The 26,679-nt window shown below is 40.2% G+C and overlaps 1 protein-coding gene across 3 annotated transcripts; it reads right to left on the reverse strand.

The window, feature by feature from the left end:
* Positions 1–459: 459 nt before the first annotated feature.
* OGT (O-linked N-acetylglucosamine (GlcNAc) transferase) lies at positions 460–26,277 on the reverse strand. Of its 3 annotated transcripts, none has more exons than XM_082062050.1 (22): positions 26,049–26,277; positions 22,175–22,355; positions 20,820–21,063; positions 19,599–19,667; positions 16,498–16,614; positions 15,043–15,122; positions 13,431–13,626; positions 13,054–13,194; positions 12,720–12,820; positions 12,372–12,525; positions 12,170–12,271; positions 11,729–11,908; positions 10,289–10,447; positions 8,553–8,642; positions 6,482–6,607; positions 5,563–5,733; positions 5,336–5,452; positions 5,088–5,255; positions 3,362–3,514; positions 2,402–2,654; positions 2,113–2,236; positions 460–1,503 (listed from the first exon to the last, which is right to left on the reverse strand). In XM_082062050.1, exons 1-22 carry the CDS (start codon positions 26,083–26,085, stop codon positions 1,329–1,331), a joined length of 3,138 nt encoding a protein of 1,045 aa, XP_081918176.1. In that variant the 5' UTR covers positions 26,086–26,277; the 3' UTR covers positions 460–1,328. The 3 variants fall into 3 exon arrangements, with proteins under 3 accessions (XP_081918176.1, XP_081918177.1, XP_081918178.1); XM_082062051.1 differs by having other exon boundaries at positions 22,175–22,325; positions 26,049–26,276; XM_082062052.1 differs by lacking the exons at positions 22,175–22,355; positions 26,049–26,277 and having other exon boundaries at positions 17,834–19,667; positions 20,820–20,900.
* Between the last annotated feature and the right edge of the window lie 402 nt (positions 26,278–26,679).

A 26,679-nucleotide genomic window follows, 5' to 3' on the forward strand; every position in this document is an offset into this window, starting at 1 on the left:
TCATTCTGTTGGAAGTGTAGTTTGGGTTTTTTAATGTGCTTTATGGGCAATTGACTATCCTGAAAGAGAGCTCCGTAGATCTGTGAGGTTCCCGTACACACTGGAGTTCTTGTATTAGTGAAAACGAAGGGTATTTGAAGCAGCTGTGGACAGTGTGACCTGCCATGACAGCACCGCAAAGGCCAAACGAAACAAGCTGCTGTGAGGCTCCAAAACATCTGTGAATGAAGCACGCACGCACACCAGAGCTTCCGTGTTCGGGTGAGCTTAGTCTAAGGCAGGGGAAACAAAAGCCATTTACGTACAAGATCTACCCTCACCTGGGATTACTTCTGCTGGAACAAACAGCATTTTATTTAAAAATTACAGAATGGGAGATGAAAGGCCAGCAGTTCAGAACACTCTTCTGACAGCAGCACAAGAAGAGCAGCAGAAAACATGAAACGTTGGTCAAATCAGTCAAACTGGCAAACCAAAGCTTTATTTTTTTGTTTAAAGTCTTTGCTACAGTACCTAGGACTGCGCCTCTATACATAATTAACAATCATTCCTGAAAGATCTGTATTTGGCACCAGTTTGTGTTTACCTCAAACACTTGCAGGGAAGATTAATTTCAAATCAAATTTGGTTTTTCAACAGAACAGGAGCTGCCATCATGAAGCCAATTAGCTGAGTTATTGGAGAAGCTTAAAGACAAACAAAAAAAACCCCCCAAAGTCCTTATCTAAACCAACACATTACAGAGAGCTCCAAAACAGAGGTCAAACATTAAAAGGCTGATATAGGCTCAAGTGGTTTATAAAACCTATAAAAAAGACTACACCAGCAAATATGCCCTTTCAGTCCACACAGTTTAGAAATGAATGCAGGGAGCAACACTCGCTAGCTGGAAATCTTGTCATGGGAGAACCACACATATACCAACAGGAGTACCCAAAATCAAATGTTAAAACGCTCCAATTCCCAATCCACATAAAAGGAGAGAGATTCATAGGAAGATTAAATCAATCCATGAAATCAGAAGTGGTCAGGCAGTTCAAGCTTCCCCCAGCAACCACTATGTCACTCACACACACAGGCTCACGTACACGGCTCAATCCCATTCAAATTCCTCATGGAATAAAAGGATTCCAGGCTCTATTGAGTCTTTCCCTATCATGCAAGAAATAAGTCTGGCTGTGCTTTAATCACCATCATATATTACTTCAGCCACAGAGTACCAGGCAGATTAAGTAGAAATGCACAGTTTTTAGCTCATCTCCTCTGCAGAAGTGTTTGAGAGGCTCAGTTCCTGGAGAGTTCTGGGGGGGCACACGGACAGTCTCTCTTCATGCAGACTCGGTGGCCTCTACTGGCTTAATCATGTGGTCTGGTTTGTTGCCGGCAGCGTAGTGATCCCACATCTGCAGATAAAGCCGCTCCAGGTCCGTTGTGTACTGTTTTGTGTTGAACAAAGGACTGGATATTCTCTGCTTCCAGACTTTGCCACGTATTTTTTTCAGGCTACAAAAAGAGTTAAAGCAGTCATGAGAGGTTCCAGACACTTCCTAAATACTGCTTACTTTTGAAATCTGCTATTTTCAGCTAACCCAGACCTCTCAGTACAACTGTTTCAAAAACATCTGCTCCCCTACTTCCACCAAATTCATATTACCATTTCATCCCCTTATCATTTCTGATGCAGACCAGGCGTGACCACTTCAACTCAGAAGAGCTGTGACATTAATGCATTAACTTGTTGCGTTTTTTGCACTGCAATAAGTTTTTACAGTGTGTTTTTAACTTGCAGGAAGTGAGGAGCTGCTTAATCTTCAATTTATCAAGAACAAAAGGTGAACTATAACGCACTTTTTACGAGATAAGAACCTGCATATGAGCAACGTCTTCAGAACAGGCAGCATTGTCACTCAGCTGGGAGTGCTGATAAGTTCACCATAAAAGCTGAAGCTGAGATAACTGCAAGACAAGCAACCTCAAGATGAGGATTCCCTAGCTATTTTAAATATTAAAATATCTGCAAGATTAAACGTACTGCTAAGTCTCAGCACTATACCCAAATACAGCACTTTACATTCTCGATGTTAGCACATTACACAGGACAAATTTGCTTACTATTCCAGATCGGTTCCCAGTTTCACAGCAATATCCTCATATTCCTGTCTACTTTTTGCAATGAGCTCAAGACAACCCAGGCAAGTAAGCTGGGAGGCAGCAACTCGTGATGCAAGAGTCTCACCTGTAAAAAAAAACAACCAACCTGTAACAAGTAACATATTGCAGAGTATGAGTTACTTTCCTTCTGCCTCTGCAAGAGGCAAAGTTTGTTAGGCTTGCCATTCACTATTAAAAAATTAATAGTATTCAAACCCCTTTGTTCTACGTAGGTTCCCTGCTGCATTACCTGGCATGGTGACCATCGGGGTCCCAGCCCAGAGCACATCCATGCCCGTGGTGTGCCCATTGCAAAGCGGAGTGTCTAGGCAAACATCAGCCAGTTGCCCTCTCCTCACATGTTCTTCTTTGGGGGCAACAGGAGAAAAGATGATTCGGTTTTGGGAAAGACCCAAGTTTTGTGCATATTGCTGAATATTGGGTTCTCCTACAGCTGGGAAACGTAGCAGCCAGAGCACGCTATTTGGAACTCTTTTTAGAATCTGTAACAAAAATAAAGAAACGAATACAGAAAGTTTGGTCAGAAAAATTTCCTTTTCCAAACAAGAAATTACAACATAACAAAATGAGGCAAAAGGCACAACCATTTGATACTTTAATCTTCTGAGGTACAGACCAAGAAAAAAAACAGATCACCATTTTGAGTGAAGTAACTGGGATTGCATTTCTAATCCTACTGAAAGAGACAGCAACTCTGCGCAAGAGTTGCTAGAGTGGTACTTGGAGTGCGTACTCTCTAATTTATATAATTTTTATAGACCTATGCTATGGAATATAAAAAATTATTCAAGTATCTCTCAGCAATACACTGTAAACTGGACCTTGACACAGACACTCAGTGCTCAGGTCTATCAGTCTACCAACCGCCAAGGCCAGTTATGACTCAATTGTGCAGAACAGAAAAGACAGAACTTATTTCGCCACAGAATACCAGCACGCTTATGCTGTCCAAGACAAATTTTCACTAGCTAGAAGCACAAATATGACATTAAATCTATCTAAAAAAATGTCTATATTCTATTAACACTAAGTCCTGCAACATGAGCATTGTAAGGACTCAAACAGTTCAGTGTCACTGTTTTCCACAGAACAACTACAGGTTTAACTTGCATGGTTTCTGCTAACTTGAACCAAACAGGTTTGTTCCAAAAGCCTGACCTTAGATTTCATACTAGACACAGATACTCACATTAGCCCACATCTGTAAAGTGGAAGGATCGATCTTATACAGCTGATTAAAGTTACAGTAAACAACAGCATCCTCGGGTAAGCCGTATTGAGAACGGGTAGTAACAATTATTGTCCGTGGAACTTCTTCGCCAGTTGCTGCTTTGTTGTTAATCTAAAGAAAAAAATAATAGCTACTGGAACACTGCAATTGCTGAAAACAAGATCACGCCCTGTGGAATTATCCTGAGACACACTTCAACATTTGTCAGCACCATGACGTTACTGTAAGCTTACCTTTGGTTTTATGAAAACAAAGCTGGCTGTTTACCCATAACAAGAATTTAACCACTAGGGGATACATGCTTGTGGATGTTACAATGTTGCAACCATCAAAGCACAAAACACTGGGCATTTTCACACCCATGGTACAGCTCCCTGAAATTCCAAGTAACTGGAATAATTGGAAAGAAGAATCATAAAAAGGCATTACACGTGGACTCCTTCCTCTGCTCCTTAAGGTCACTTTGTTTCCTTGAGACCAAAAACCAAATTAAGACTTCAAGAAAGAATACAAAAGTGTCTAGAAAGCAATGGGGGTTTTTTGTTTGTGGGTCTGGGTTTTTTTGTGGTTTGTTTTTTGTGGTTTGTTTTTGTTAAGATAAAAGACAACAGGCACAGAAGAGATACTCAAGACTGAAGATACATTAATATCAGTACAGACAGGGCAAAGTAGGTACCTGGAGTGTTCCCTTTATAAATTTATCATACACATACATTTAAAATTTAGCTCAGTGGCAGTGTGGCTGGCTGTTGACAAACTTGACATGAATGACAATGACTCACTGGCTCTGTTAGAAGATGCACGAGATAGTTTAGTTCAACCAAAGCTGGTAAAAGTGCTACTTATCCAGGTCACTGCGGAGACCTAAAAACCACAATGCACAGTCCTCGTTGTCCTACACCCAAAAGTAGCTGAGATCAAATTAGAACAAGCACAAAGAAGGGTTATATCAGTGCGATCAAAAGATATAAATCCCATTTTTAAACTGCACCAACCAAGCTTACATAGTTTCATGTTGGTGGTGGAGTGCCAAGACAAGAATTCTCTATTATCCTCAGGGCACAACAATTTCAGGAAAAAAATGTTAATAAGCTTACTGACCAAACCAAGACATGACCTCTTAGAGCTTAAAGGAAAATCTTAGCTGTGAACAAAGGAACTCATAAAAAGAAACCAAGTAATGAGATTATGGATAGAGTAGTGATAATAAAAGTTCTCATCAAATGACAAAGTGTCTCCTGAATGACCAACTGTAAACTGAATAAAAGTTACAAGTCCAAAGAGTTACGCTAATGTTAAAATATGGGTTTTTTTTTAAAAAAGGAAGAACTGTTGTGCAAAGGAAAAACACAACTGGAACTGGGTAACAGCCCTGTAGGCAGCAAGCAAAGACCAAATACTGCCTTCAAATTCTGAACCATCAAGTGTTATCTTTATGCAATAAGATTCAAATTCTCTGGACTTTAGATACCTCTTGATATAACCCCTACATCTTTGGGGGGAAAGATCATCTTCCAGTACATCTGTGGCTTATAACACAGTTGGGAGTTTCCTTCAATGTGAGAATTAAACAAATCAACATGACAGAAGACAGACATTTGCTTGGAGGTTTTTCTTCCTTGTTATGTTAAACCAGAACGATAGAACACAAAACTCAAGGGAACAGCATCCTGAGGTGTCTCACCTGAGTAGTTGCTAATCCATTACTGATGTTGAATCCATTGATAGTTATCTGAATTTGCCCACGATTAATCATCTCGATCACAGCTTCTGCAATTGTGTTCATAGGAATGACTGGCATACTGAGGGCAGCATTACCATCTGCATTGTCACCACTGTCAGGACACTTCATCTGTGATAAATGACATACCCATCAGATTAGAGTAATAGCTTAAGTCCCCAAGACTTAACACACAAAGAAGTAGCTCTCACCTTAACAATCTTGACATCGGGGAGGCTGTCGAGGAAAGCCTTCAAGTCAATGCCATTCAAAACAATTCTGTTATCATAAATATGGCCATTGGATTTGAAATCAATGACTGCTTTTTTCTGTAAATATAAAAAGTTTCAAAAAAGTTACCAAGTGCTATATTAAATGCCATTTTATAAAGACAGCTATAGAAAATAACAATTTTTCTTGCCCTTATCTTCCTACCTACCTTCAGATGGGGGAACATGTTGGCGTGGTCTCCAATAAAGAAAGTGTTTGGCATGTAAGCTAATTTCTCTGAATACTGCTCAGCCACCTCAACTGGGGAAGTTTCTTTATCTGTGATGATATAATCCATGAACAACGCCCCACTGGTTCCAGGATATCCCAGCCACATTGCCTAAAAAACAAGAAAGCAAGGCTCCAGTCCCAGATGCATCGCAAAAAATAAAGGAAGTTAAAACTCAACATATTTTGAATTTTGCACCTACAGATTCAAGCTCCTTCTTGTGTTTTATCAACGGAAAAGCAACCGTCAAATCCCAACTTTCACTATTGAGACAGTGAACAGTTCAAAGACGTTCTAGAATTGATCCCCTGAGCAAAAGGCCAAAGTACCCAACTATGTGCAGTTATAGCAGAACAGAGACCATCAGTGATTACATCTTCTCTTAGCTGAGACAAACTTCTGTAGCCTAGAGACTGAGGCTTTTCTCCTCCTCTTTCCATAGGCATTTTAGAAAATCCTTAGTCAAAAAAACTACTCCGACATTAATTCTGACATATTCCAACTAGAATTTCATTAAGCCTAAAGAGATTTAACCACAATAACTGATTTCCTCAACTGCTTCAAATACCCTTTGTTTTCACTAGTGCAAGAACTCCAGTGTGTACGGGAACCTCACAGAACTACAGAGTTCTCTTTCAGGACAGTCAACTGCCCATAAAGCACATTAAAAAAACCACACTACGCCCCTTCAACAGAATGATCCTATTTGCCTCATATATGCTAAGCCCTAAAAAGTCTCTCTCGCTTACTGATCAAGGTGAGCCCCCAACATTTTTTTCCAGTCTGCTGGAAGAAAAAGAGAAACTCTTCCTCCTCACAAGTGTTTTGCTGGAGATACAGAGCCCTCTAACTTAGTTACCTGAATAGGTGCTGGTCTCAGGGCAAATAATTCATTTCGGGCTCCTTTGGTGTAGCCATTCATATTAATGAGAATGTGTATCCCATCCTGATGGATGCGGTCTGCTGCTTTTCCATTACATGGTATCTGAAAAATAAATACATACATAGAAGTTATTTTTGTTTTCCATCTTTCAGTAATAAATGTGGTTAGTCATCAGTGTACCAATCAATGTCAGCTGCATAATTTAGGCAAGTCTTAAATCTCATTACTCCTGGTTTTACAGAGGTGTAAGTCATCAACTCAATCCAAAAAATCCCTGTTGAAGCAAAAAAATATCCCTGTAAGTTTGCTAGCCACAGCTAAAACAGCTGCTTACAGAAATTTTAACTGTGGTACTGAAGATTGCCTCTGCACATTCAAATCAGTGGAGTGATACTTAGCACTAACAGGCTCAGAAAGTCGTGCACAGAAATATCACAAATGCATAATGGAAGGAATTTGGTCAAGCAACGCTGAAACTACTTCAGTTCCTGGCTAAATCAAAGACAAAGAGCGCAACTTCACACAACGTATTACCAATGACTTTCAAGAAGAACAGCAAAGCCTTGGAAATTACAATTGTGTCTCTTCCTGTCTAATACTGAAAGGTAAACAATTTTTGGTTTTAAATTCCTCCAAGAATTAGTTATATAATTAGTCATTACCTACAAGCAGATACAACAAAATATTTGAGAGATGTCTCTAGTTCAGCAGCAGTAAAACAAAAACCAAAAGCTAGAAATTGAGACTACACAAAGCAGAACAGCCCCACCACTCCTGTAAGGCTAATTAATGATCAGAAGTAACACAAGGCAAGTTGTAGATTCCCAAACTAAGATAATACAAAGAAATCACTTCAAACTGAAGGTCAAGAGTAAGCCAATTAACTACTCTGCAGTTACTGCTAATGCTGACTTGCTCTACAATTAATGTGCACCATGAAAGCACTTTGTTTTTGTAAAAAGGAAAAGCTACTTCACATTTTACAGCGGTGTAAACACATGCACGTGGACAGTTATATCTCTGGGTGGACAACAATCTGAGTTCCCACCTCGGTTTAACTTCCAGTAAGTTACACTGCTATTGCAATGGATCACAGCAAACTGTTTCTACCTGTTTGACCCTCCTGTACAAATCTCTAAGAGTTGCACTGTCACCTAAAAACAGGAGTTTGATGCCTCAGGAATTTTAAATATGAAAACTCAGTGGATCAATAAGGGCAAAGGAAATAATTTTTCCCTACATAACTGTTAAATGCAACAACCAATATAAAATTGCTGCCCTGTTCTACTATGACCCAGGGCTTTCAAACATCCACAGCTGCAAAAGCAGAGGGGGACAAATGGCTTTCCACAAGCTGAAGCCCATTATTCTACAAGAACATTTTAGAAGATCAACTTGGCAAAATCCATCTCAAATAGCAATTCTGCAGACATCAATTTAATGTTGTTACTTAGGACAACATGTTCCGAACAACATTGTAAGTTTTAAAACTACATGTAAGTTTATTTATCACCTAACGTGGGACTGTCCAGGTGCCACTGATTATCCCATATTGCTTTGGGTTTTGCCAGGTATCCTGAGATATCATAGCAACTCCTTGACTTCTCTGTATACCGAAATCCCCATCAGTTTGCATATGGAACTTAGAAAAAGCCAAAACCACCTGTAAGCATTACCAAAACAGTGTTGGGATAGAGAGGCAAAATCCTCCCTCTATCCTGCTTCACTGTAGTAAACCAAGCTCAAATATATTTGTAGTTGTAGCATCTTGACTTATCCATGACATTCAGATATGACTATTACCTGAAGATCTAATGGAACAGTTATTCAATATTGTCAATATTACTTTTTAATAATCACATGGAGGTCACATAATAGCCATCACATCCCTGGTAAGGTGTAACACCAATATATCTACTAACACCAAAATCTCAAGACTAACATCAGCCTAATTCAAGAAGTGATTGCAACTAAAAACCTCAAACTACAGGCTGATCTCTTTCTTCATTTAGGGTTTGTTAAAAGGAAAGTTCATCAAAAAGCTCACCTGAGATAAGTCAATGAAATGATTTGCTTCAGCCATCACTTTTACACGGAAGTTTGTACCATCATCAGGACTCAGAGCATAACAGAACACCTAGAATATGAGGCACCAAAAATTGAGTATCTGCAACAACTTGCCAACAAAGTAACTTTGCTATAAAACATATGCTATTGCAATTTTAAAATTACATTAGCAAAATTACACCTAGTTTCATACAAATTATATTTATTTGTGTGGCATTTACCAGCTGAGAAAGATGTCCAGAGAAAAGGGGGCACTAGGCATTCGGACACATTGGCACCAGACCCCAGTTTTACCTGGTTTTGGTGTTGAGAGTATGACCCTGCATCTTGCACAGACATATATATATAATGTTCTCAGCACTCCAAGGTAAAGTAATTTTAACAAATGGATTTGCATAAGCATTTAATTCTTTAAGAATGCCTTTTACAATACACCTTTGAATGCGTAATTAGTGAGAATCATAATAATGAACTCGAGCTGAACAGACAAGCTAAGCCTTGGGGAAGCTTTTTAACAGATTCTTTAAAGAGTGACTAGTTCTCTCCAATTAAGAAACTGCAAATGTATCTGAGAAACTCAAGGTTGGCAGGTTACATAAATAGGCATCTTTAGCTAACCTAGCACATACATAGAACAGAACCAATATGCAAATAATATATTATCTTGCAGGACATAAGCATGAGTTTAGCAAAAAACAAAACAAAACAAAACCAGATAACTTGTCTTTAGTATTTAAATTAAGCACTGTAGAGCTTTATAAATCCCAAACAGACTGCCCTTTGTCTGGAGCTGATTCAAGGTTACATGTATATTCTCCCCACATCCCATGTACTCAGACCACCTAATTGTTTCATGAAAAAACCCTACTTCTGAGCACACAGCTTTGTCATAAAGGTTTCAGACTACAAAGACTTTATGACCAGGAAAAAGCAAGAAGGTAGGGGGAAAAGCAGCCCAGAAACAACAAAACAAAAAAATTAATTCAAAAACACTTCTGTAAGAAGGGAAGATTTACAAGCCTTTACAAAGATAAGCAAATTTGCATGTCTTGCAAAACAGGAGCTCAAAACCAAGGCAATTTAAACAGTCATGGGGCAAATGACATCACTGGGAATTAGTTCTATTTACAGCCTCAACCCTTTAACATGACACCCAAATAAATATAGATGTGACTAGGATTGCTAAATTGTATATGCTCCTTCTGGAGTAAGTGTGGTGTAACATTTCCTTTTGAAAAAGGAGTAGACAGACCAATATGAAGTTCGTGTTTGTTAATCACATATCCCAGAGAAAAATACATGTAAAAAAAACCCCAGCAGCACAGAGTGAACAAAACAGATGTGTATCTGTACATCAGATGCAACCAGGCACTAGTAGCTTGATGTTGAAACACCTACTCAAAGAACAGCAGCTGAAGCTTAAAAACAAGTTTTCCATGGGCCACAAATCCTAACTACAGTAATTGTAAGGACAGGTATCTAATTTGCCTACCTTCTAAAGAACAGTTCATATTGGTAAAGGAGGCTAACTCTGGAGGAGTTAACAGGCTGGAGAACTCCTCAATCAAAAAAAACCCCAAAAACATAAAAAAAAACCCCACAACCCACACCATGAGAAACAAAAGTTTGCCCTTCCCTAGTTTACCTGCCTGCACCAAGAAAAAGGAAGTGTCACAGCCGTATTTAAAGCATTAAGCATGCCATTTATACTTTTACCTCAAATTTGTCTGAGTTATGCATGCCTGGGATTGACTGCATTAGGTGTGAGGTTGGATGGTTCCCAAAATCAGAGCTCACATAGCCAATACGAAGTCGACCTTCACTAGCCTTCAAATCCTTGGGATGCTCATATGGTGGCTTATGAAGAACATTAATCTGTCAAGAAAACATACACAACTGTTTATAAACTTGGCAATCAAAACAAAACGCTAAACAGAGGCATAAAAAAGCTCCCATGAGTTTATAGAATTAGCCTTATCCCACATTCAACTAGGGGCTCTGTGGGCAATCTGTTGTTTGAAACCTGATTTCTATGTATTTCCATTGGAACCACCCATAATGCCCACAAACTGGGCTACCAGATCTCATATACCTACATCCAGCCAAATAAAGACAGACATCACTATTACAAGTTGACATTTCTGCCTTTCTACCAGTTTATCTGTTAAGTATTCCACCCCTATTATTAAATATACTGATACCACATTGCTATGACCAGGAAGTTCTCAATTACAATCCACTGTGACCAGAACAGTGTTCCTGTGAAGCACCACAGCATGCTTTCTACTCTTACACTCACCATCTTCCCCAGACATCGGCTTGTAGCCACTATCACCAACAGCATTATCAGGCTATTAAGACAAATCAGTTTGAAAGCTAAGTGCTACCTTCTGAAATCTGAAATCCCTACATTAGCTAACCAGACCCCTTCCGCTAGCTGACAGCGTATTTTCAATTTTAATTGGCAACCTGCTCAATTAGTCCATCTCAACATCCATAAGCACTAACAGCTGTGACTCTCTGGAGGAAGAGATATGGAAGTTGCATCAAATTTTAAACAATTTGCCATCAGCTGCATTCTTGGCAGCTTAAGGTGCTGTGCAGTCTTGTGGAAATGGCACACGGTTACATAGTTGCAGCAAGAGATTATATGGTTTTGGAAGAATCTGTGTATGTTTTGGAAGAATCTATGTACTACTAAGTACTCTAAAACCGAATCACAACGAATACTCAAGTATTTCCTACTGTGATGTGCCACACTGTAGCATTGCTGCCATCACCACTAAACCAAGTGCATTTGGAATTCCCAGAGCCAAACGCAAAGCTCGTGCGTTCCAGCAAGAATTCACCAGAAGCAAGGTCAGGTTCCAAGCACTACAGATGCCAAATAGAGACAGATTTTGAGAAATAGTATCACACAGCCACCTGGATCTGTTTCACTGTCAAAAAAGAATAATTTACTCTGCTTTTCCAAAACACCCCTTGCATGTGCTTTGCAAAAGTAGATGAGTAATGTTATGTCATATTCCTCTTCAGGTCAGTGACTCAGAAACCTTACAAAGGCCAATACTAACCACATGAGCATTACATTTTCAGCAGGAACAGGCAAACTCACAAAGCACTTGAACCACAACTGACTTGTATGAAACTTCTTACCTTGTCCAAACACAGATTTCCATGTCTCTCAGCAATAGCCTTCCTAAAACTGTGAGAAAGGGGGTACAGCATGCTATGATGTGGGTGGACAGATGGCAGTCTGTTTTTCTCCAGCTGATCAGCTACAATGCTAACCAGCTTCTTCATTCTTTCATCATAGTCTGTCCAGTCACAGACAATCTAGAAAAGGGAAAAATTACAAGAGCATTAGGACAACAGCTTCCTTTGATCTATATCAGATATTTCACAAGTTGAGACTAATGCTTCTTCCAAAAATAGAAGTGAGAACTTCAGTAATTACTGTTGATGACTCTATAATCTTCTGATTTAAGACTTAAGTCTACTCTTTACGTTTAAATCAGTCATTGGTTGAGGTGGTCAAGCTTAGCATTTGCTGCAGAGGAATCCTAGGAATTACAATCAAAGCTTCATCTTCCCCACCTGCAAACAGTGGGCCAAGTTGCAGTAGGCATCCGGGAAATCAGGTTTCAGTTTCAGAGCAGTGCGGTAAGAGGCAATGGCTTCTGGTATATTCCCTGAATCCTGCAGAGACACAGAAATGAGTTAGCAGATAAAAATATACTCAGGGTAAGTACTCACAGTACCCAGCATACTCTAAGAGTGAATCATTCGCATGTGCTACCTTGTGAATAGAGGCCAGGTTGCTGTGGGCATCAGCAAAAGCTGGGTTTATCTGAATGGCACGGGTGTAGCACTGCAACGCTCCTTGAACATCCTGCATCTCCTTCAAAGTATTTCCCATATTAGAATAAGCATCTGCAAACGTGGGGCTGATTCTGAGAAATAAAGATAATATATGTCATGAGCAATACAAGCTCCTCCTCCCATGAGACACCATACCCATACCCAGACTTTTTGGTTTGCAAAGCAACTACCTAAATTAAAATACAGTACTGTAAGTCACTTTCTGCACAAATCTATGACACCTTCCCATTATGAAAGGCTAGGACTACAGACAGTATCCACTTACCTAATAGCCTCTTTGTAATGCATCAGAGCTTCCTGTAACTTTCCTTGCTGTTGCAGAACACTTGCTAAATTTGAATGCGCAGCAGCAAACTCTGGAAACACCTGGAAGAAAAAGAAGTAGAACCGGTCTCTCAAATGCCCCAAGTAGATCACAGGAAAAACAAAGAAACAAACATAAACCAAACAAAAAACCACCACAAACTGGTGCATTTCTTGCTCTTCTTTTTATATAATTTAGGTCTCTGAGCAGATGTTTCTCCACTTACGACCAAATAGGGAGAAAACCTATGTCATGTTACACATTCCCAACTTGAATTCCCCACATTCAACTGTACCTCAAGAGCCTTCCGATAAAGACGAACAGCCTCCTCGATATTCCCCTGTTCCCGTTTGATGTTTGCTAGATTGTTGAGAGAATCTGCATGTGTGGGACAAAGTCGAAGAGCTGTATTGTAGCATTCTTCTGCTTCTACCACCTTCAAAAAAGGGATACTGTTAATATGGCAATTTGTTGTAACAGCACTGTTTATGAGAAGGCATTATACAATCACTTTAAACATGTTCGAGGTGGAAATTTCCTGAATTATTCTTCCTTATGACTAAGTAAATGAGGGTAACACCCCATCTCAATAAAGCTGGTGAAACCCGGTGTCTAAAATAAACATTCGGTGTACTTTAAAAAAAATGTAAAAGGAAAAGAAGTACTCCTTACACTGCCTTTCTCCTTCAAGGCGTTGGCCAGGTTACAATACGCATCAGGGAAGTGGGGCTGCAGCTCAATAGCCCTCCTGTAGGTGTCTATTGCCAGGTCTATTAGTCCTTGCTCGTAATACACACAGGCAAGGTTACCGTGCACAACTGCGTGATTTGGACTCAAACTCAAGGCTCGCAGATAAGCTGCTACAGCTCTGTAAGAAGAAAAAGGAGGTAAATAATTGTCCACAGAGCAGCAGTTATGTTTAGCTTGGTCATAAAAATGACCTACATAAAAACTTGAAAGGAATATTTATCATTAACAAACAAAACCATCCAGTAAGATGTTACTGAAAACACAGAAGAGTACTGACTGAACTGAAAGCCAAATCATAGGATGAATTATTATTATTATTCATGTTAAAGTTACACTTAATTCTGTAACAACTAGCAGACTAGAAGAAACACTTTGTAAGACAAACAGGAAATGTTTTCCTCGCACCTGATAACATAAGTGTTCTGGAAAAAAAATTTAAGCTTTTGTCTAGTTTCTTTACACAGTCTTCATTACTAGGATAAGCATGAGACCTTTCCTCCATTTTCCCACAGTTTATCATTCAATTGTAACAATACAAACAAGATTATATTATTACATGTCTTTATTCTCTCTGCTAACCTAACATATGTATCATGCTTTATACTTTGAACTTCAGCTTGTTCAAAAGTTAAAGATCTTTAAGTATATGCTCCTGTAGCACTATATAAATGACTGATGTATTCAAATCTGACTTCTAGAAAAAACACAACAGTATACATAGTAAATTCTCAAAAAGGTGATGTAAAGCCTAAAATGATGAGGAAATGTGCCTGTTTGGCCCATTAATTCATGGTTAAAACAAATCACAGAATGATTTACACTGCGTGCAATGCAACTAGTTAGAGTAATTAACCCGTTCCCTGCAAACTTTTATTAAATTTGGAGCTACAAATCACATCTACCAGAAATTATAATCCAATTAACAGATGCCACATGGTACACTGCATATAAACAACAGAGCCTGGATCTTCTTCCAGAAACAAAAGACCCATGTATCAGATCAAAGGTCTTGAAAAAATTAGTTCAAAAAGACAACAACAGTACTGCAACTCCATGCAATAACATGATGCTGATGCATAATAAATACACAATAGTCAATCAGGTGCATGGCTGAATTGCTGCATTTCAGCTTGTCTTACACAGAAGGAAAATTTTAGAAGAGACACACTTGTAGATCATATCCCAAATCACACAATGAGAACAGAGAACTCAAGGGTTCGTGCCTTTCTCAGATGTCTTATCTTCACCCTCCCCCAGTCTCAATTTCAAATCTCTTTTCATCAATACCTTCAGAAAGTCTCATTTTGAACATTTTATTAAGTACAGGAAAGATACATAAACGAATACATTCCACAGGAATTTATTATTATTATTCCAGTAACCGGCTCTGTGTACATTTCAAAGCCATCTGCTTGCTTAGCTTACAGCAGAAATATTTGCTATACTGTCCAAAGAGATTTTACATCAGGAACCTAATCTATATCTTGATACATCTGACCAGCCACTGACAGTGTGACAGTACTTATCTGCTTACCTGTCGAATATCCTTGCCTCCTTCAGGACATTTCCCAAATTGATGTAAGCATCCAAAAAATTTGGGTCAAGTGTTACAGCCTGAAAATATTTTTGAAGTAACAGTTACAAGTATTAACACAAAAACATTCTCTATACAACCTAGTTGATACGGTGTGTTTTACGCATGTGTTTTTTTGTTGGTTGGTTGGGTTTTTTTAGATTCGACAAACCCAATCTATAAGTATCTAAGACTTTACCAACAACTTAGTAATGATGGAAAACTTAAGTTATATAAATCATAGAATGAAGTTATTTATCTGTAGAAACAGCAGTGTACACTACCTTCAAACTTATTCATTTGCCTACGCATCCAGTTGCAACTACTGCAGAATAAAGCGTTAACCATTTCTGTTAGGCTGATCATTTTTAACACTCCAGCCTACCCATGCTATGCTGCCTTTAGTTTGTTTTTAGGGGAGAAAACCCTAAAAAAAAAAAAAAAGGATCCGCATGCTGTATCTACTGTAAAAATAAGACAGCATTTAAAAAATTTAGCAGGCCAGGAAAATAGAGACAGCTTCACAAAAGCGAGAAAAGAACAAACTAATCATATGTGTAGGGAAAATTCAGTAGCCATTTAACTAAAAGAAAACACTTTCACTCCTTTCAAAACTAATGAAATGCAAAAAACTTATAAACAATAAAGTTAAGATGCATTAATAAGCTACATGTGTCTATATGACAGGGCACACTCTTACAGTCTCTTTCATGGGAACTATTACTTCCAAATTAAAATACTTTATAATCTAACACTAACTAGACTCAGATCCAAAAATATCCTGAGCAGTTCAAATTACGTTTTGTAGATCTCAAGTCACAAACATCAGGAAGAAACACTCCACCACATCTTAAATCTGGTTTTAGGTCACTTTAGAAACTTAAGAGATGACTATAAACTGAATTAGGATGCTAACTAGTTACTAACTAGAAAGTATGGGACAACTAGTTCATGACACCAATCTAGAGAAGTCTGAAAGAACAGTGACGAAAAACAATCCTGGAGAAGAGGAATTAATGTGTCACTTAATATCGTTCTCCTTAATTACTCAAAGGACAGTAATACCTGAAACAAAACTACAATGAAAAACAATTTAAAGCAGAAAGTTGTTTCTCTCTCTCACAGATGAAACATGCAGAACATTATTGCCATTGAATCAGATATTTTTTTTTAATTTCTGGAAAAGGACTGTAAAACAAATTAATGAATTTTCTTATATTTGACATGTGCATGAAGTCTTTAGAACAATTTTAAACCTATCCCTCTAGGGGTATATAGGTAGTCTGAAACATCAGGAAGTAAAAATTAGCACAGGATGTTAACTAACAGGATCATAGGAAGTTTTCTGCTGATCAAAGTATTTCTATCATCTACAAGCAGACAACGGCAGTGATGCTGCCTGGTTGAGATAGTTACCTTTTCAAAGTGATGAATTGCAAGCCAAATTTCCCCTTGGGCATTGAAAACACAGCCAAGATTACTCCAAGCCACTGCAAAGTTTGGTTGAGTCTCAATTGCTTTTAAGTAACAGGCCTTGGAACAGTTAAAGAAGAGAGATACAAGGGAAGGGGAATATTTGTAAAAAGAAAAAAATGAGAAAAAAAAATTGTTAGTATGCGTTCTCTAACCAGCCAAAAGTGACCCTGCAGTATAGGCTAGCTTGCGCCAAAACTAATGCGCTGCAAACTGTTGTTGATCCTGCGCCAGCGCAAACCAAAACCCAGGTGCAAGCCCACCATTTTTCAGTTATGCTGATGACAAATTAACACGCCTTTAGACACGAGGTCATGAGAGAAATCATCTTAGAAATAATTCAAGTAGTTCAGTGGAAACACCTGCCACCCTGAAGTGCATAAAAACCAAAAAATTAGTGTGTAAAAGCAACTTTGCACTAAATAAAATTATTTTGAAATGTTCTAAAACAGCTAGAAATTACTTAAAAAAAAAAAAAAAAAAACTAGAAAAACTACTGAAAAAGTGAAGCCATTCTTCGGTTGCAAGCGTCCTTGCCAAGTGAGATGACACGCCTAATCCGCATCTTGTTTCCCAGTTTCTTCAAATACATTCAATCATCTGCAGCTTCAAAACCTCAAATGACAGGATTGCATGAAGGTTTAGGTCCCTGTAATGCAAGCGCGAGAAATCGCTGCGCATCCTAACCAGCACGGCGCCACGCTATCGCTGCGAACTGCTTTGCTCTATCGATTGCCCCTAGGTCCAGTGAACGGCCAACCAGAATCATTAATCTACCAGACAGGCCCATATAGAAACTTGCATATTAAATTTGATGTCTTGACTCTAAATGCGTTGCAACCCAATTTTATCCAAAAGGCTACAGCCTGGAGCTTGGGCAGGCACCCAATCAGAGATTAATCATCTAGTCAACCGTTCACGAGGGCTTAATCGCACGCAATGCGCGTTACCGCTGCGCAGCCTTTGCGCTACTGCAGGATCACAGCGCATCATCAGAAGAGCAGAACGCTGCAATCCAAACAAAGAAGAAAAAAGGAAAAAAATGAACAACCAGAAGAGTTAGAAGCTTTTACTGTTAACTATCTCCAATTATTTCTTAAAAAAAATATTTTAATTTACTTTTACTTTATTTCTTTGAAAGAATTTGTGGCTACTAGTATAAAATATTCTTACATTACTTGCTTGTAATTAAATATTTTAAGCTGTTTCTGAAGCCACAAGACAGAAGATTCAGGCATGGAGGCAAATGGTTTTGCTGTGGCAGTTACAAACCCGTTACCATATTTCTCATCATGTGACTTTTCGGTGCGTTCCTTGCTGGAAGAGGAGGAGGAGGTGTGTGTCTGCCCTAGATCCAGGCCTCGAGCTCCCTTCAGCGAGGCACCTTACGCATGGAATAGGAGGTTTCACCCACCTGAAACCTTCTAAATACAATATCAGTGGTGAAAAACCAAAAACAAGAGAGAAAATAAAACAAGATCATTAGTAAGAGTTCAACAAAGCAATTGCATTTTTTTGGATATGTCTTAACACATGGGAATGAGGACAATCTGTCTGTAACAAGGGAGACATGCAGAAGGGAGAGGGTTAATCAGGGCAATTGCATACAGCAGGGATTTTTTTTTTTGGAAGAAAGGCTCTGAAATATCTACAAAGAAATTAAATTTTAGTTCAAACTGTAAGGAATCTGCTGGCTTGATCTTTCGAATGGACTGATAACCAAAGAAACACATTGCAATTTACTCAAGATGTTTTTCCTCGTTTATTAAGTTCTCACAAAACGGAATAACACTTTCAAACTAGGTGTCTCCAGAGCTCTGAAACAAAGAAGTCAGCAACCTAAGGCAGGCGCAGTGTCTTGGCCTATACCAGTCACACTAAAGCTGCAGTGAAGTGCAATTCATGTTAGCTGTCCGCTTGGTGGGCTGAGAACCAAGTGTCTCAAAGACTGTTCAAACTCTCAATGTTGCTGTACAAGTATTTGCAACCTGGATCTGACCAAATCGATTCGGCTGCCCTAGGATGGTACGCACATCCAGGTTGTTAGGAGAAATCCAAAAAATAATGAACTTTGAACCTGCATTCCCATTACCCCCTAAAGATGAGAACCCTCCCCCGCTGGTGCTGCAGCCAAACAGACAGCTACGCTGTTCATACACTCCACTTCTGAGCATGCGCGTGGGGCTTGGAGTGACAGACGTGGAGTCCAGAGTGTTTCCGATTTCTCCACACTCCTCACCCCTGCAGCGCGGACGCGTAAGGTGGCTTGTAACAAGACTATTTATTTGTGCAATCCAAGTTTTAACATGCCAAGAATTTTAAACTCATCTTGGTGTTCGAATTCTCATTTTAGGAAACAAGACTGCTAGAAGCCACCTTTCCACTACAGCAAGTTTTCTTTCGATCAGTTCATTTCCCAAACAAACCAGCTTTGTCCTTCCGATTTTTTTTATTTTGCGGGAGGGTAGAGGGAAGACATGAAGATAAGATATTGGGGGGGTTCGCATACTGCAGCTATTGATCATTTACTAGCCTTTCTTCCACAATCAAGGGAAGGGAAGAGTTAAAAGAATAAAAATCTTTAAAAGCCAATATTACAAGGTAACATTTGGATAAGTTTCTTCTCCACTTACAAGCCACAAAGGACTTTAGAAGAGCAGCATTTTCAATAGCACCTGCATCGTACAGGGATCTCGAGCTAACCACAGGCTCTCTGCTTGGCACCAGCAGGCAAGCCTCAGATTTGAAGGACTGTTACTTATTTCCAGATAAGAGCATGATGGAGCCCCTGCCCAATACTTCAGAATGGTATCGGATAGTCTAGTTCAGCAGGAAGGCTTGGTAATGTTCCGTTTCTTGACTTAAACCAACTTTTAAACATGGACATGCCATATCTTGCCCTGCAACTACTCTGGGGTGTTTCAGTGCCTTCAGTTTTCAGCAGTTTCTCAGACTGTCTGTAGATCAACGCAGATTTGAAGACTTGGTGCAAAGTTCAAGTTTTCAAAACACTGACGTTTACATGTATTCTACCCAACACCTACCTTGGCTTCTTCCAAGCGACCCAGGGCTTTGAGCAGGTTCCCCAGGTCACTACGAACACAGTACAAGTCCTGAAAAATCAAAGTCATGCTGTTAAGTTTCAGGACTTCAGATGCCCCAAAGGCCTCTCACTTCTTTATGGTTGTACTAAAATCAGTAAGGTTATTTGTTGGCTGTAATGTTAGGTCAAGAAAAATTATTTACATTTGTGATAAATACAAGTTCACCTAGGCTGAAGAACACAGAGAAACAAAACTCCGAGCTCTTGTTAGACTGGGTTTCTATTTTCTTTTCCAAAGGGAAAAGGATATACCCTGTTTCCTCAAAAGTAAGCCCCAGCATGATTTTTCAGGATTTTTGAGGATGCTAAAAATACATGCCCTACTCCAAAAATAAGCTCTAGTTACAGTTCATTAAAAAGGTCAATTTAAAGTGTCCAGCCAGCCATACATGAAAAAATCTAAGCATCTTTTGGAGCAAAAATTGTATAAGACCCTGTCTTATTTTCAGCAAAACAGTGTATGAACACCAGACAATGCTGTATTTTAAGTATTTTTTTGACATAACATCTGACCAAATAGCAGGCAGATACCTTTATCATGCTGAGTAGCACTATACAAATTGAGTACAATGCAAAATAAACAGAAGACAGCAGTCTGATACACTGTTTACTTAAAATGTCAATTCAAAACAGTTACAACCAAAAATCCAAACACCAGATCTATTTTATAGGAGTCACTTACAGACACAGTCAGTTTCAGCCTATAAAACACAAACCCCATGCTCCTGTAAACCAGCCCACAGTGGAAATCTAACCAAGGCAACTCTCATCACCATGATGATAAAGTAATACCTGATTATTTTGCAACATCTCACATTCGAGTCTGAGCAGTGAATCTCTCACTGTGATAATACTGCCTTAAAGCACACAAAGCTAAATATGAGGTTGTTCACTGAAACTTTTGACTGGAGGGAAAAAAAAAATTCCTTGCTTTTCTGTTATCTCAACAATACAGATAAGTACAAAACTAGCAGCCTTTACCGTACTACAATATAAAACTTTTTGCAACAGAAGTTTTTCAAAGATCCTGAAGAAAAGTATTCAGTAGGTCAATAAGTCATGGTGTACAGGCTAAAGGGAAGGGTTGTCACTTGTCCATTCTTTGAAGCCTCCTTGCACAGCAGTAAAGTACAGAGTTCTCCTATAAAATAAAGTTACTTACAGGATTGTACTGAAGGGCGGACACATATGCCTGTACTGCTCCTTCCATATCACCTGCAGCTACCAGCGCAGCAGCCAAATTAATATATCCATCAATGAAATCTGGTTTGAGGCGCAGTGCATGTCTATAATGTTCAATTGCTTCTTGTAGCTGCCCACGTTCCTTGTACACATTGCCGAGATTCGAGTAGGCTTCAGCCAGCAGTGGATTCTGTTTAATGGCCAAAGTGCTGAAGTGAGCAGACCTGGAAAAAAATCAGACAAGTTAGCAAGGGAAAAAAAACCAACACCACACACAAAAAACAAACACAAAAAATAAGACACACAACACCAAAAACAAACAAAAAAACACATACAAAACCAAAACAAAACACCCACCCTTGACTTTCAGTGTTTGCCTGCTTAATTAATGAACATTCATGCTTAAGTAAGCCACCATACAGCCAACAAATCTGGACTTACGGAGCTGTTATATATATCTAACTTCTACCAGCTTAAACTATCATTCTCCCCTGTTCTTACTTTAGATTCTACTGAAGAAAGACAACTCTCATTTACAATCGGTAGTGTGCAAGTTGTCTCACCAAACCAGAGCTCAATGCAACCAGATAAGATACTACAGAAATGCTCTGAAGCATCTTCCAACATGTGTATGCTTTAAGCAATGCTCCACTCAATAGTCTTTTCCAGCAGCAGGATATAGCTGGCAGATGCAAACGCAAAATTCTCTTGAATCCTTCCCCATGTTATTTTCTCATATCTGAACTGTTACTACAACTTTATTCAGTGCCTATATAAAACAAACCTCAACCAAAAGTTCTTACTTCCTTCACCAGCACACACAGATGTATAGCCAGAACAAGTTCAAAATGCTTGAAGAATAGAAAGCACGATCAGGAACAGGCAACCAGAAAGAATATAAAGACAACTTCCAGATTACAAAAATCCTTAACTAATCATGCCACTTTTCAGAAAACAATCAGTCTTGCAACTTAAACCAACCACACTGCAGGTGGAATAAAGAAACAAAAGCTTTTGTTTGCACATGTAAATACCCCCACCACACACAGGTGTGGCTGACATTAAAATATCAATGCGCACAATATCAAAATAACATTAGAATAATGGCAAGATCTGTTGGTTGTTGTAAAGCTAGCTGTATTTCTCTTACCTAACAAAACTCAAAAGGAAGAATGTTATTTTTGACCAGTCCTTACTGCTGTCATTAAGTATTTGTGTTCAGTGATTAAAAAAGAAATAAATCAATGTTAGAACAGAACTTCTGCCAGCTATGCTCAGTACTAGAATTGGTGCAAACTCCAAAGCAAGCTTAACAGAACACTTCAGGTCTCCTACCTGTCCAATCTGCGACACTGGAAGTGAATGGACGACAGTAATAAAAGCACACCAGTGTTATCAGGCTCTTGTCTCCAAAGCTGCATGCAGTGTCTCTCTGCTGCTTCAAAGTCTCCTGCCTGATACTCACGATGAGCCAACTCCGCTAACCCTTGGAAGGAAAGCATACGTTTCGTTGGTTCTGGAGAATCACCAAAACATTTAAGGGGGGAAAACAAAAAGTTAGATGATGGGAACAAAACAACAAAAAAAAATCACAACACAAAACAATGAGAAAAAAAAAAAATGTACACAACTGAGGGATGAATATGTTTGAAATTACATTAACCACCACAGGACACAGCAGTTTGAACTCTCACATCTTCATGCCCCGATCTACTACTATGATATTTCTAACATTATCTGTACAAGTCCATGACTTGATCAGCTAATAATAGAAAACATATAGACTGTAATGACTGTGAATATTTTAAGTCAATCATTTTCCATTAAGCTGAAATAGATTTAAAGAGATTCCTGACGTGATATTGTACTTTGGTTCATAACACTAGAAATGCTGCTAACAGAACAGTGACTCTCCTCACTCTCCCCCAAGACTGTAAATCTTATGCTTTGTACTATTAAAAACAAGTTCTAAAAACTTAATAGGGAAATGAAGGACAGCAGACAAAGACTTCAAAGGACTCAAACAAAAGGAAGTTTTGCTGTGCCAGTAATGAAAAGCCCTTAAAAAAACCCAAAACACATACAAGAGCAATGTGTAACATTCTTAAATCCTCTATACTCCCATACTCTCTACAATAGATGAAAATTGCTTCTCAGAAAAAAAAAAAAAAAAGATGGCCTTAGAACAACATCTGATGAGTGACAAACACACACTTCAATGATTCTGCAACTGGCCTACAGCAGGAACATCAAACAGACAGGGTACGGGGAAGAGTTACTGTTTCTGGAGGCTTAGCTGGAATGGGAGTGACAAAATAGGTTTAGTATTTAAAATACAATTGTGGAGAACAAAATACTTAAATAAAACACGACCAGTTTTAGATAAAACAACCTTAAGAGTGAAAAGCAAATAAAATTTCTTACAAAGCATGGTTCTGTATTAAAATATAGACAAGTGCAGCCTGGAAAAAAACACAACCGTTCATCCCAGAAAAAAATGTTGGCCTTCAAACTCTGCCTTTATGCCAGTGACTCTTACTATTAAAAGGTTTGATTACTGCAAGTATCCCATATTCTTCCTCCTGAAGTCCAGCATTTCCAGTACTCTGCAGTAACTTAATTCCATTCATGGTACACTTCCCACCTGGACATACAGTTTTAAAATTTTGAATTTAAATGAAAGGAAGCACCTCAATATCTGAGTACACATATTTTTGCAGTTGGGTACCACAAAAATCCTCTGAATCTCTAATTCTTTTTTGAGAACTTGAAAGATAACAAAATAATCACAGTGAGATTAGGTACAGAGTTACTAATAGTGTTACTTTTATGAAATTCAGATTGAGTAAATTATTGACATTATTTCAAAATTGCCTTTTTAGCACTAGCAGGTTTTGAAGACTGGATGTAACTAAAGTTGTTTCTCCAGACAGTATATTGTCTCTGTCAGCATTAAAAACTGTTCCACAGTAACTGGAAGTAGCAAAGCTACTTGCTTGCAGATACTTAAACCATGACAACTTGACATGATTAACCAAGTATCTTCATCCAGATGAGATTCCTGTTTTGTAGGAGCCTGGCTTAATAGTTTTCCAAACCCCAAGGGAAAAGTGGACTTCAAGTATCTGTTTAAACCTACTGGCAACAAACAGACACCACTGTTACTCAATGCAAGAAGGGCACCGCTGTTTCAGAAAGGTGCTGATGGTACTAACGCCACCAGAGCACCCACACACTGCTCCTCACTCTGAGCACTCACGCAGGTTTGGCCCTTCTGTCAGCTGCTGTATTTTCGAGTTCTGCTGATGACAAAAATAAAGGAAATCTGGACAGAGGAAGAGCATGTCCCACAGACCTAACGGAATCAGTTCTTCGAATAAATTTAAATCATGTTATTAAGTTTCAAAGCTAGAGCAAAAAAACTCCAAAAGTTTAGACTTAAATTCTTACCACCCCTTGGAAAGAAGTTTCCAATGGTTATCTAAATGCTACATTTTGCCTATTTAAGCAAAAAGGGAAACTGGAGTTGCAACTCCCAGGGCAAGAGAGAAGCCAGTGCAGGACTACTGTGTTTAACACCTGGGAATAAGAATTGCTTAAAAAGGCAAAAAACAGGCAAAACATTAACATTTTCTTTCATTTATCAAGTCTCTTCATAAAACAAATCCTCCCAGAAGAGAAAAAGAAAACCAATCACTCAACTTAGAATAGCCAGTTATCTACATCCAAACAAGTATTTTAGCAACGATCCTCAAGAAGTTCATAGAAAAGCAGGAAGCTGACAGTTATATCACAACATTCAAAATGAGCTGGACTTTTAACAAACAGTTGGCTGGAAGAATCCATAATACAGCCATTAACGGTTACTCATTGAATCAAGTTCTAAAGAAAATAACTGCAGCGAAGAATCACAGCCAGAAGAATCCCTTATAGAGTCTCGCATACATGAATTTACTCATTGCGGCTAACTTGTGCTGCATGCTTCCACTATGACCTTGGAAACGCCTGGTAGGTGCTATGAAAATGACCTTTCCTGAGACTTCTACAGAACACAAGCAAAATAAAAACTGGCACAAAACTATCACAAATACACACAAGGCCGTTTTTTGCCTCGGAAATAACATCCTACGTGCTCACCATCCACTCACGCTCAACCTCGTGTTTAGACCCAACCTCGGCCCAGCCAGGAGCAGGTGCCACCTGCAGCTGGGAGGCGGTGGCGCTGGTGACAGCACAGGAGTGTCCCCATAACCACGCGCTCGGACACGCTGACACACAGCTCTACCGCCACACTGCAGCACTCGGCCTCTCCATCCCACCTCCGCACCGCTGCCTTTGCCCTTCACACCCCCATCTCGGCATCGCCACCCATCTCTTTTTGCACAGATCCTATTTTTTCTACTCCTTTTCCCAGTCGTCTCTTCAGCTTTTCATACTCTGCCTTCCATCCGGTTACAGAAACCCCCAAAAATCCGCGGGATAAAGCGGTGTTGTCCCGTCATCCTTTCAATAAGCACAATACTTCTGGCTCTAAAGAGAAAATGAGATTTCTCCTCTCACCCGTCCCTCGATTTCTGGATCTGTACACTAACCATAGGGCAGAGCCTTTCCCAGCCAGAGCTGGGACAATCAAGACACTCACCTAAACCGTATTCCCCGAAAATAAAACAAACAGTTTCAGAACAATTTGAGGCCTTAATACTTATTTTAAAAATGTTCTTTAAGCTTCAATGACTGTTTGCTGCTACGCTTATCCACAGTCACGCTGAATAAAGATGCAGCTAAATGGAAAGTTAAACGTATTCGCGGGGTGTTAATGTCTCGATCCAGGTCTGGCTGTCCGGAAAAGCACCGGACTCCTCGGTTATGCCACACAAGACCTGCTCCTTCCATGGAGTGAGATCCAAGACCCCTCGATGTACATTTTGGGTCAGGTTTTTACCCTCCCGAAAAACGCAGCCCCCCGCGGTACGATCGACACAGCGATGGGAGCAGCGCGCTCAGGACCGGCCGCAGGCCCCGGGCCCGGGGGGACCCAGCACAAAGGCGCCCGGAGCCGCCGCCTCCCCCCGGCCGCCGCTTCTGGAAAGTTCCGCCGGGAGCGGCCCCGGCGAACGGGGAGCGCGGCGCTGGGCCGAGCGGGCGCGGCCCCGGGCGAGGGCAGGCCCGGCCCCGCAGGCTCCGGTCCCCGCGCGTCAGCCCACGGTACCTGTGCTGTCAGCCACGTTCCCCACGGAGGTCGCCATCGGGAAAGGGGGCCGGCGAGGCGGTGGCAGCAGAAAGGGTGCGGAGAGGCCCACTCGGCTGAAGCGGGCGGCGCAGAGCCGAGCTGCCCACGGCCCCGGCGCGCTGAGGCGGCAGCTCCCGAAATGGCGGAGACAGCGAAAAGCCGAATGGCCGCTGCCGGAACTAGCTCTCCCGACAAGTAGTCCGGGCGGCGCCAGCCAGCGGGCCCGTACGGAGCCCCCGTGCGGCGGAGGGAGCCCCACCGGAACTTCCTCCGCCTCCTTCCGTCGAGCCCGCCCTCGCCCAGGCAGCGCCGCCACCCAGCGCCGAGACATCTTGTCGGGCCAGGTATCCCTCCGCGCGAAGCCGTTGCGACAAACGCAGCGGGACTGCGCGTGCGCAACCGCCCTCGCCGCGGGGCATCCCCGCACATGGCACCGGGAAACGGACCGTTACAGAGCCCCCGGTGACTGGAAAGGGGGAGCCTCCAGTGAATAATGAGCCTTTCCGAGGCCTCAAAGTACCAAATTCTGATTTCTGGGACCGGAGGCAACTTTAAAAAAAAAAAAAAGGGCAGCTGTGGTGAGGTGCTCATCCAAACCAGCCCGGGGTGA

The sequence above is a fragment of the Streptopelia decaocto genome (assembly GCF_964273445.1).
Source record: "Streptopelia decaocto genome assembly, chromosome: 10".
NCBI classification, from domain to species: Eukaryota; Metazoa; Chordata; class Aves; order Columbiformes; family Columbidae; genus Streptopelia; species Streptopelia decaocto.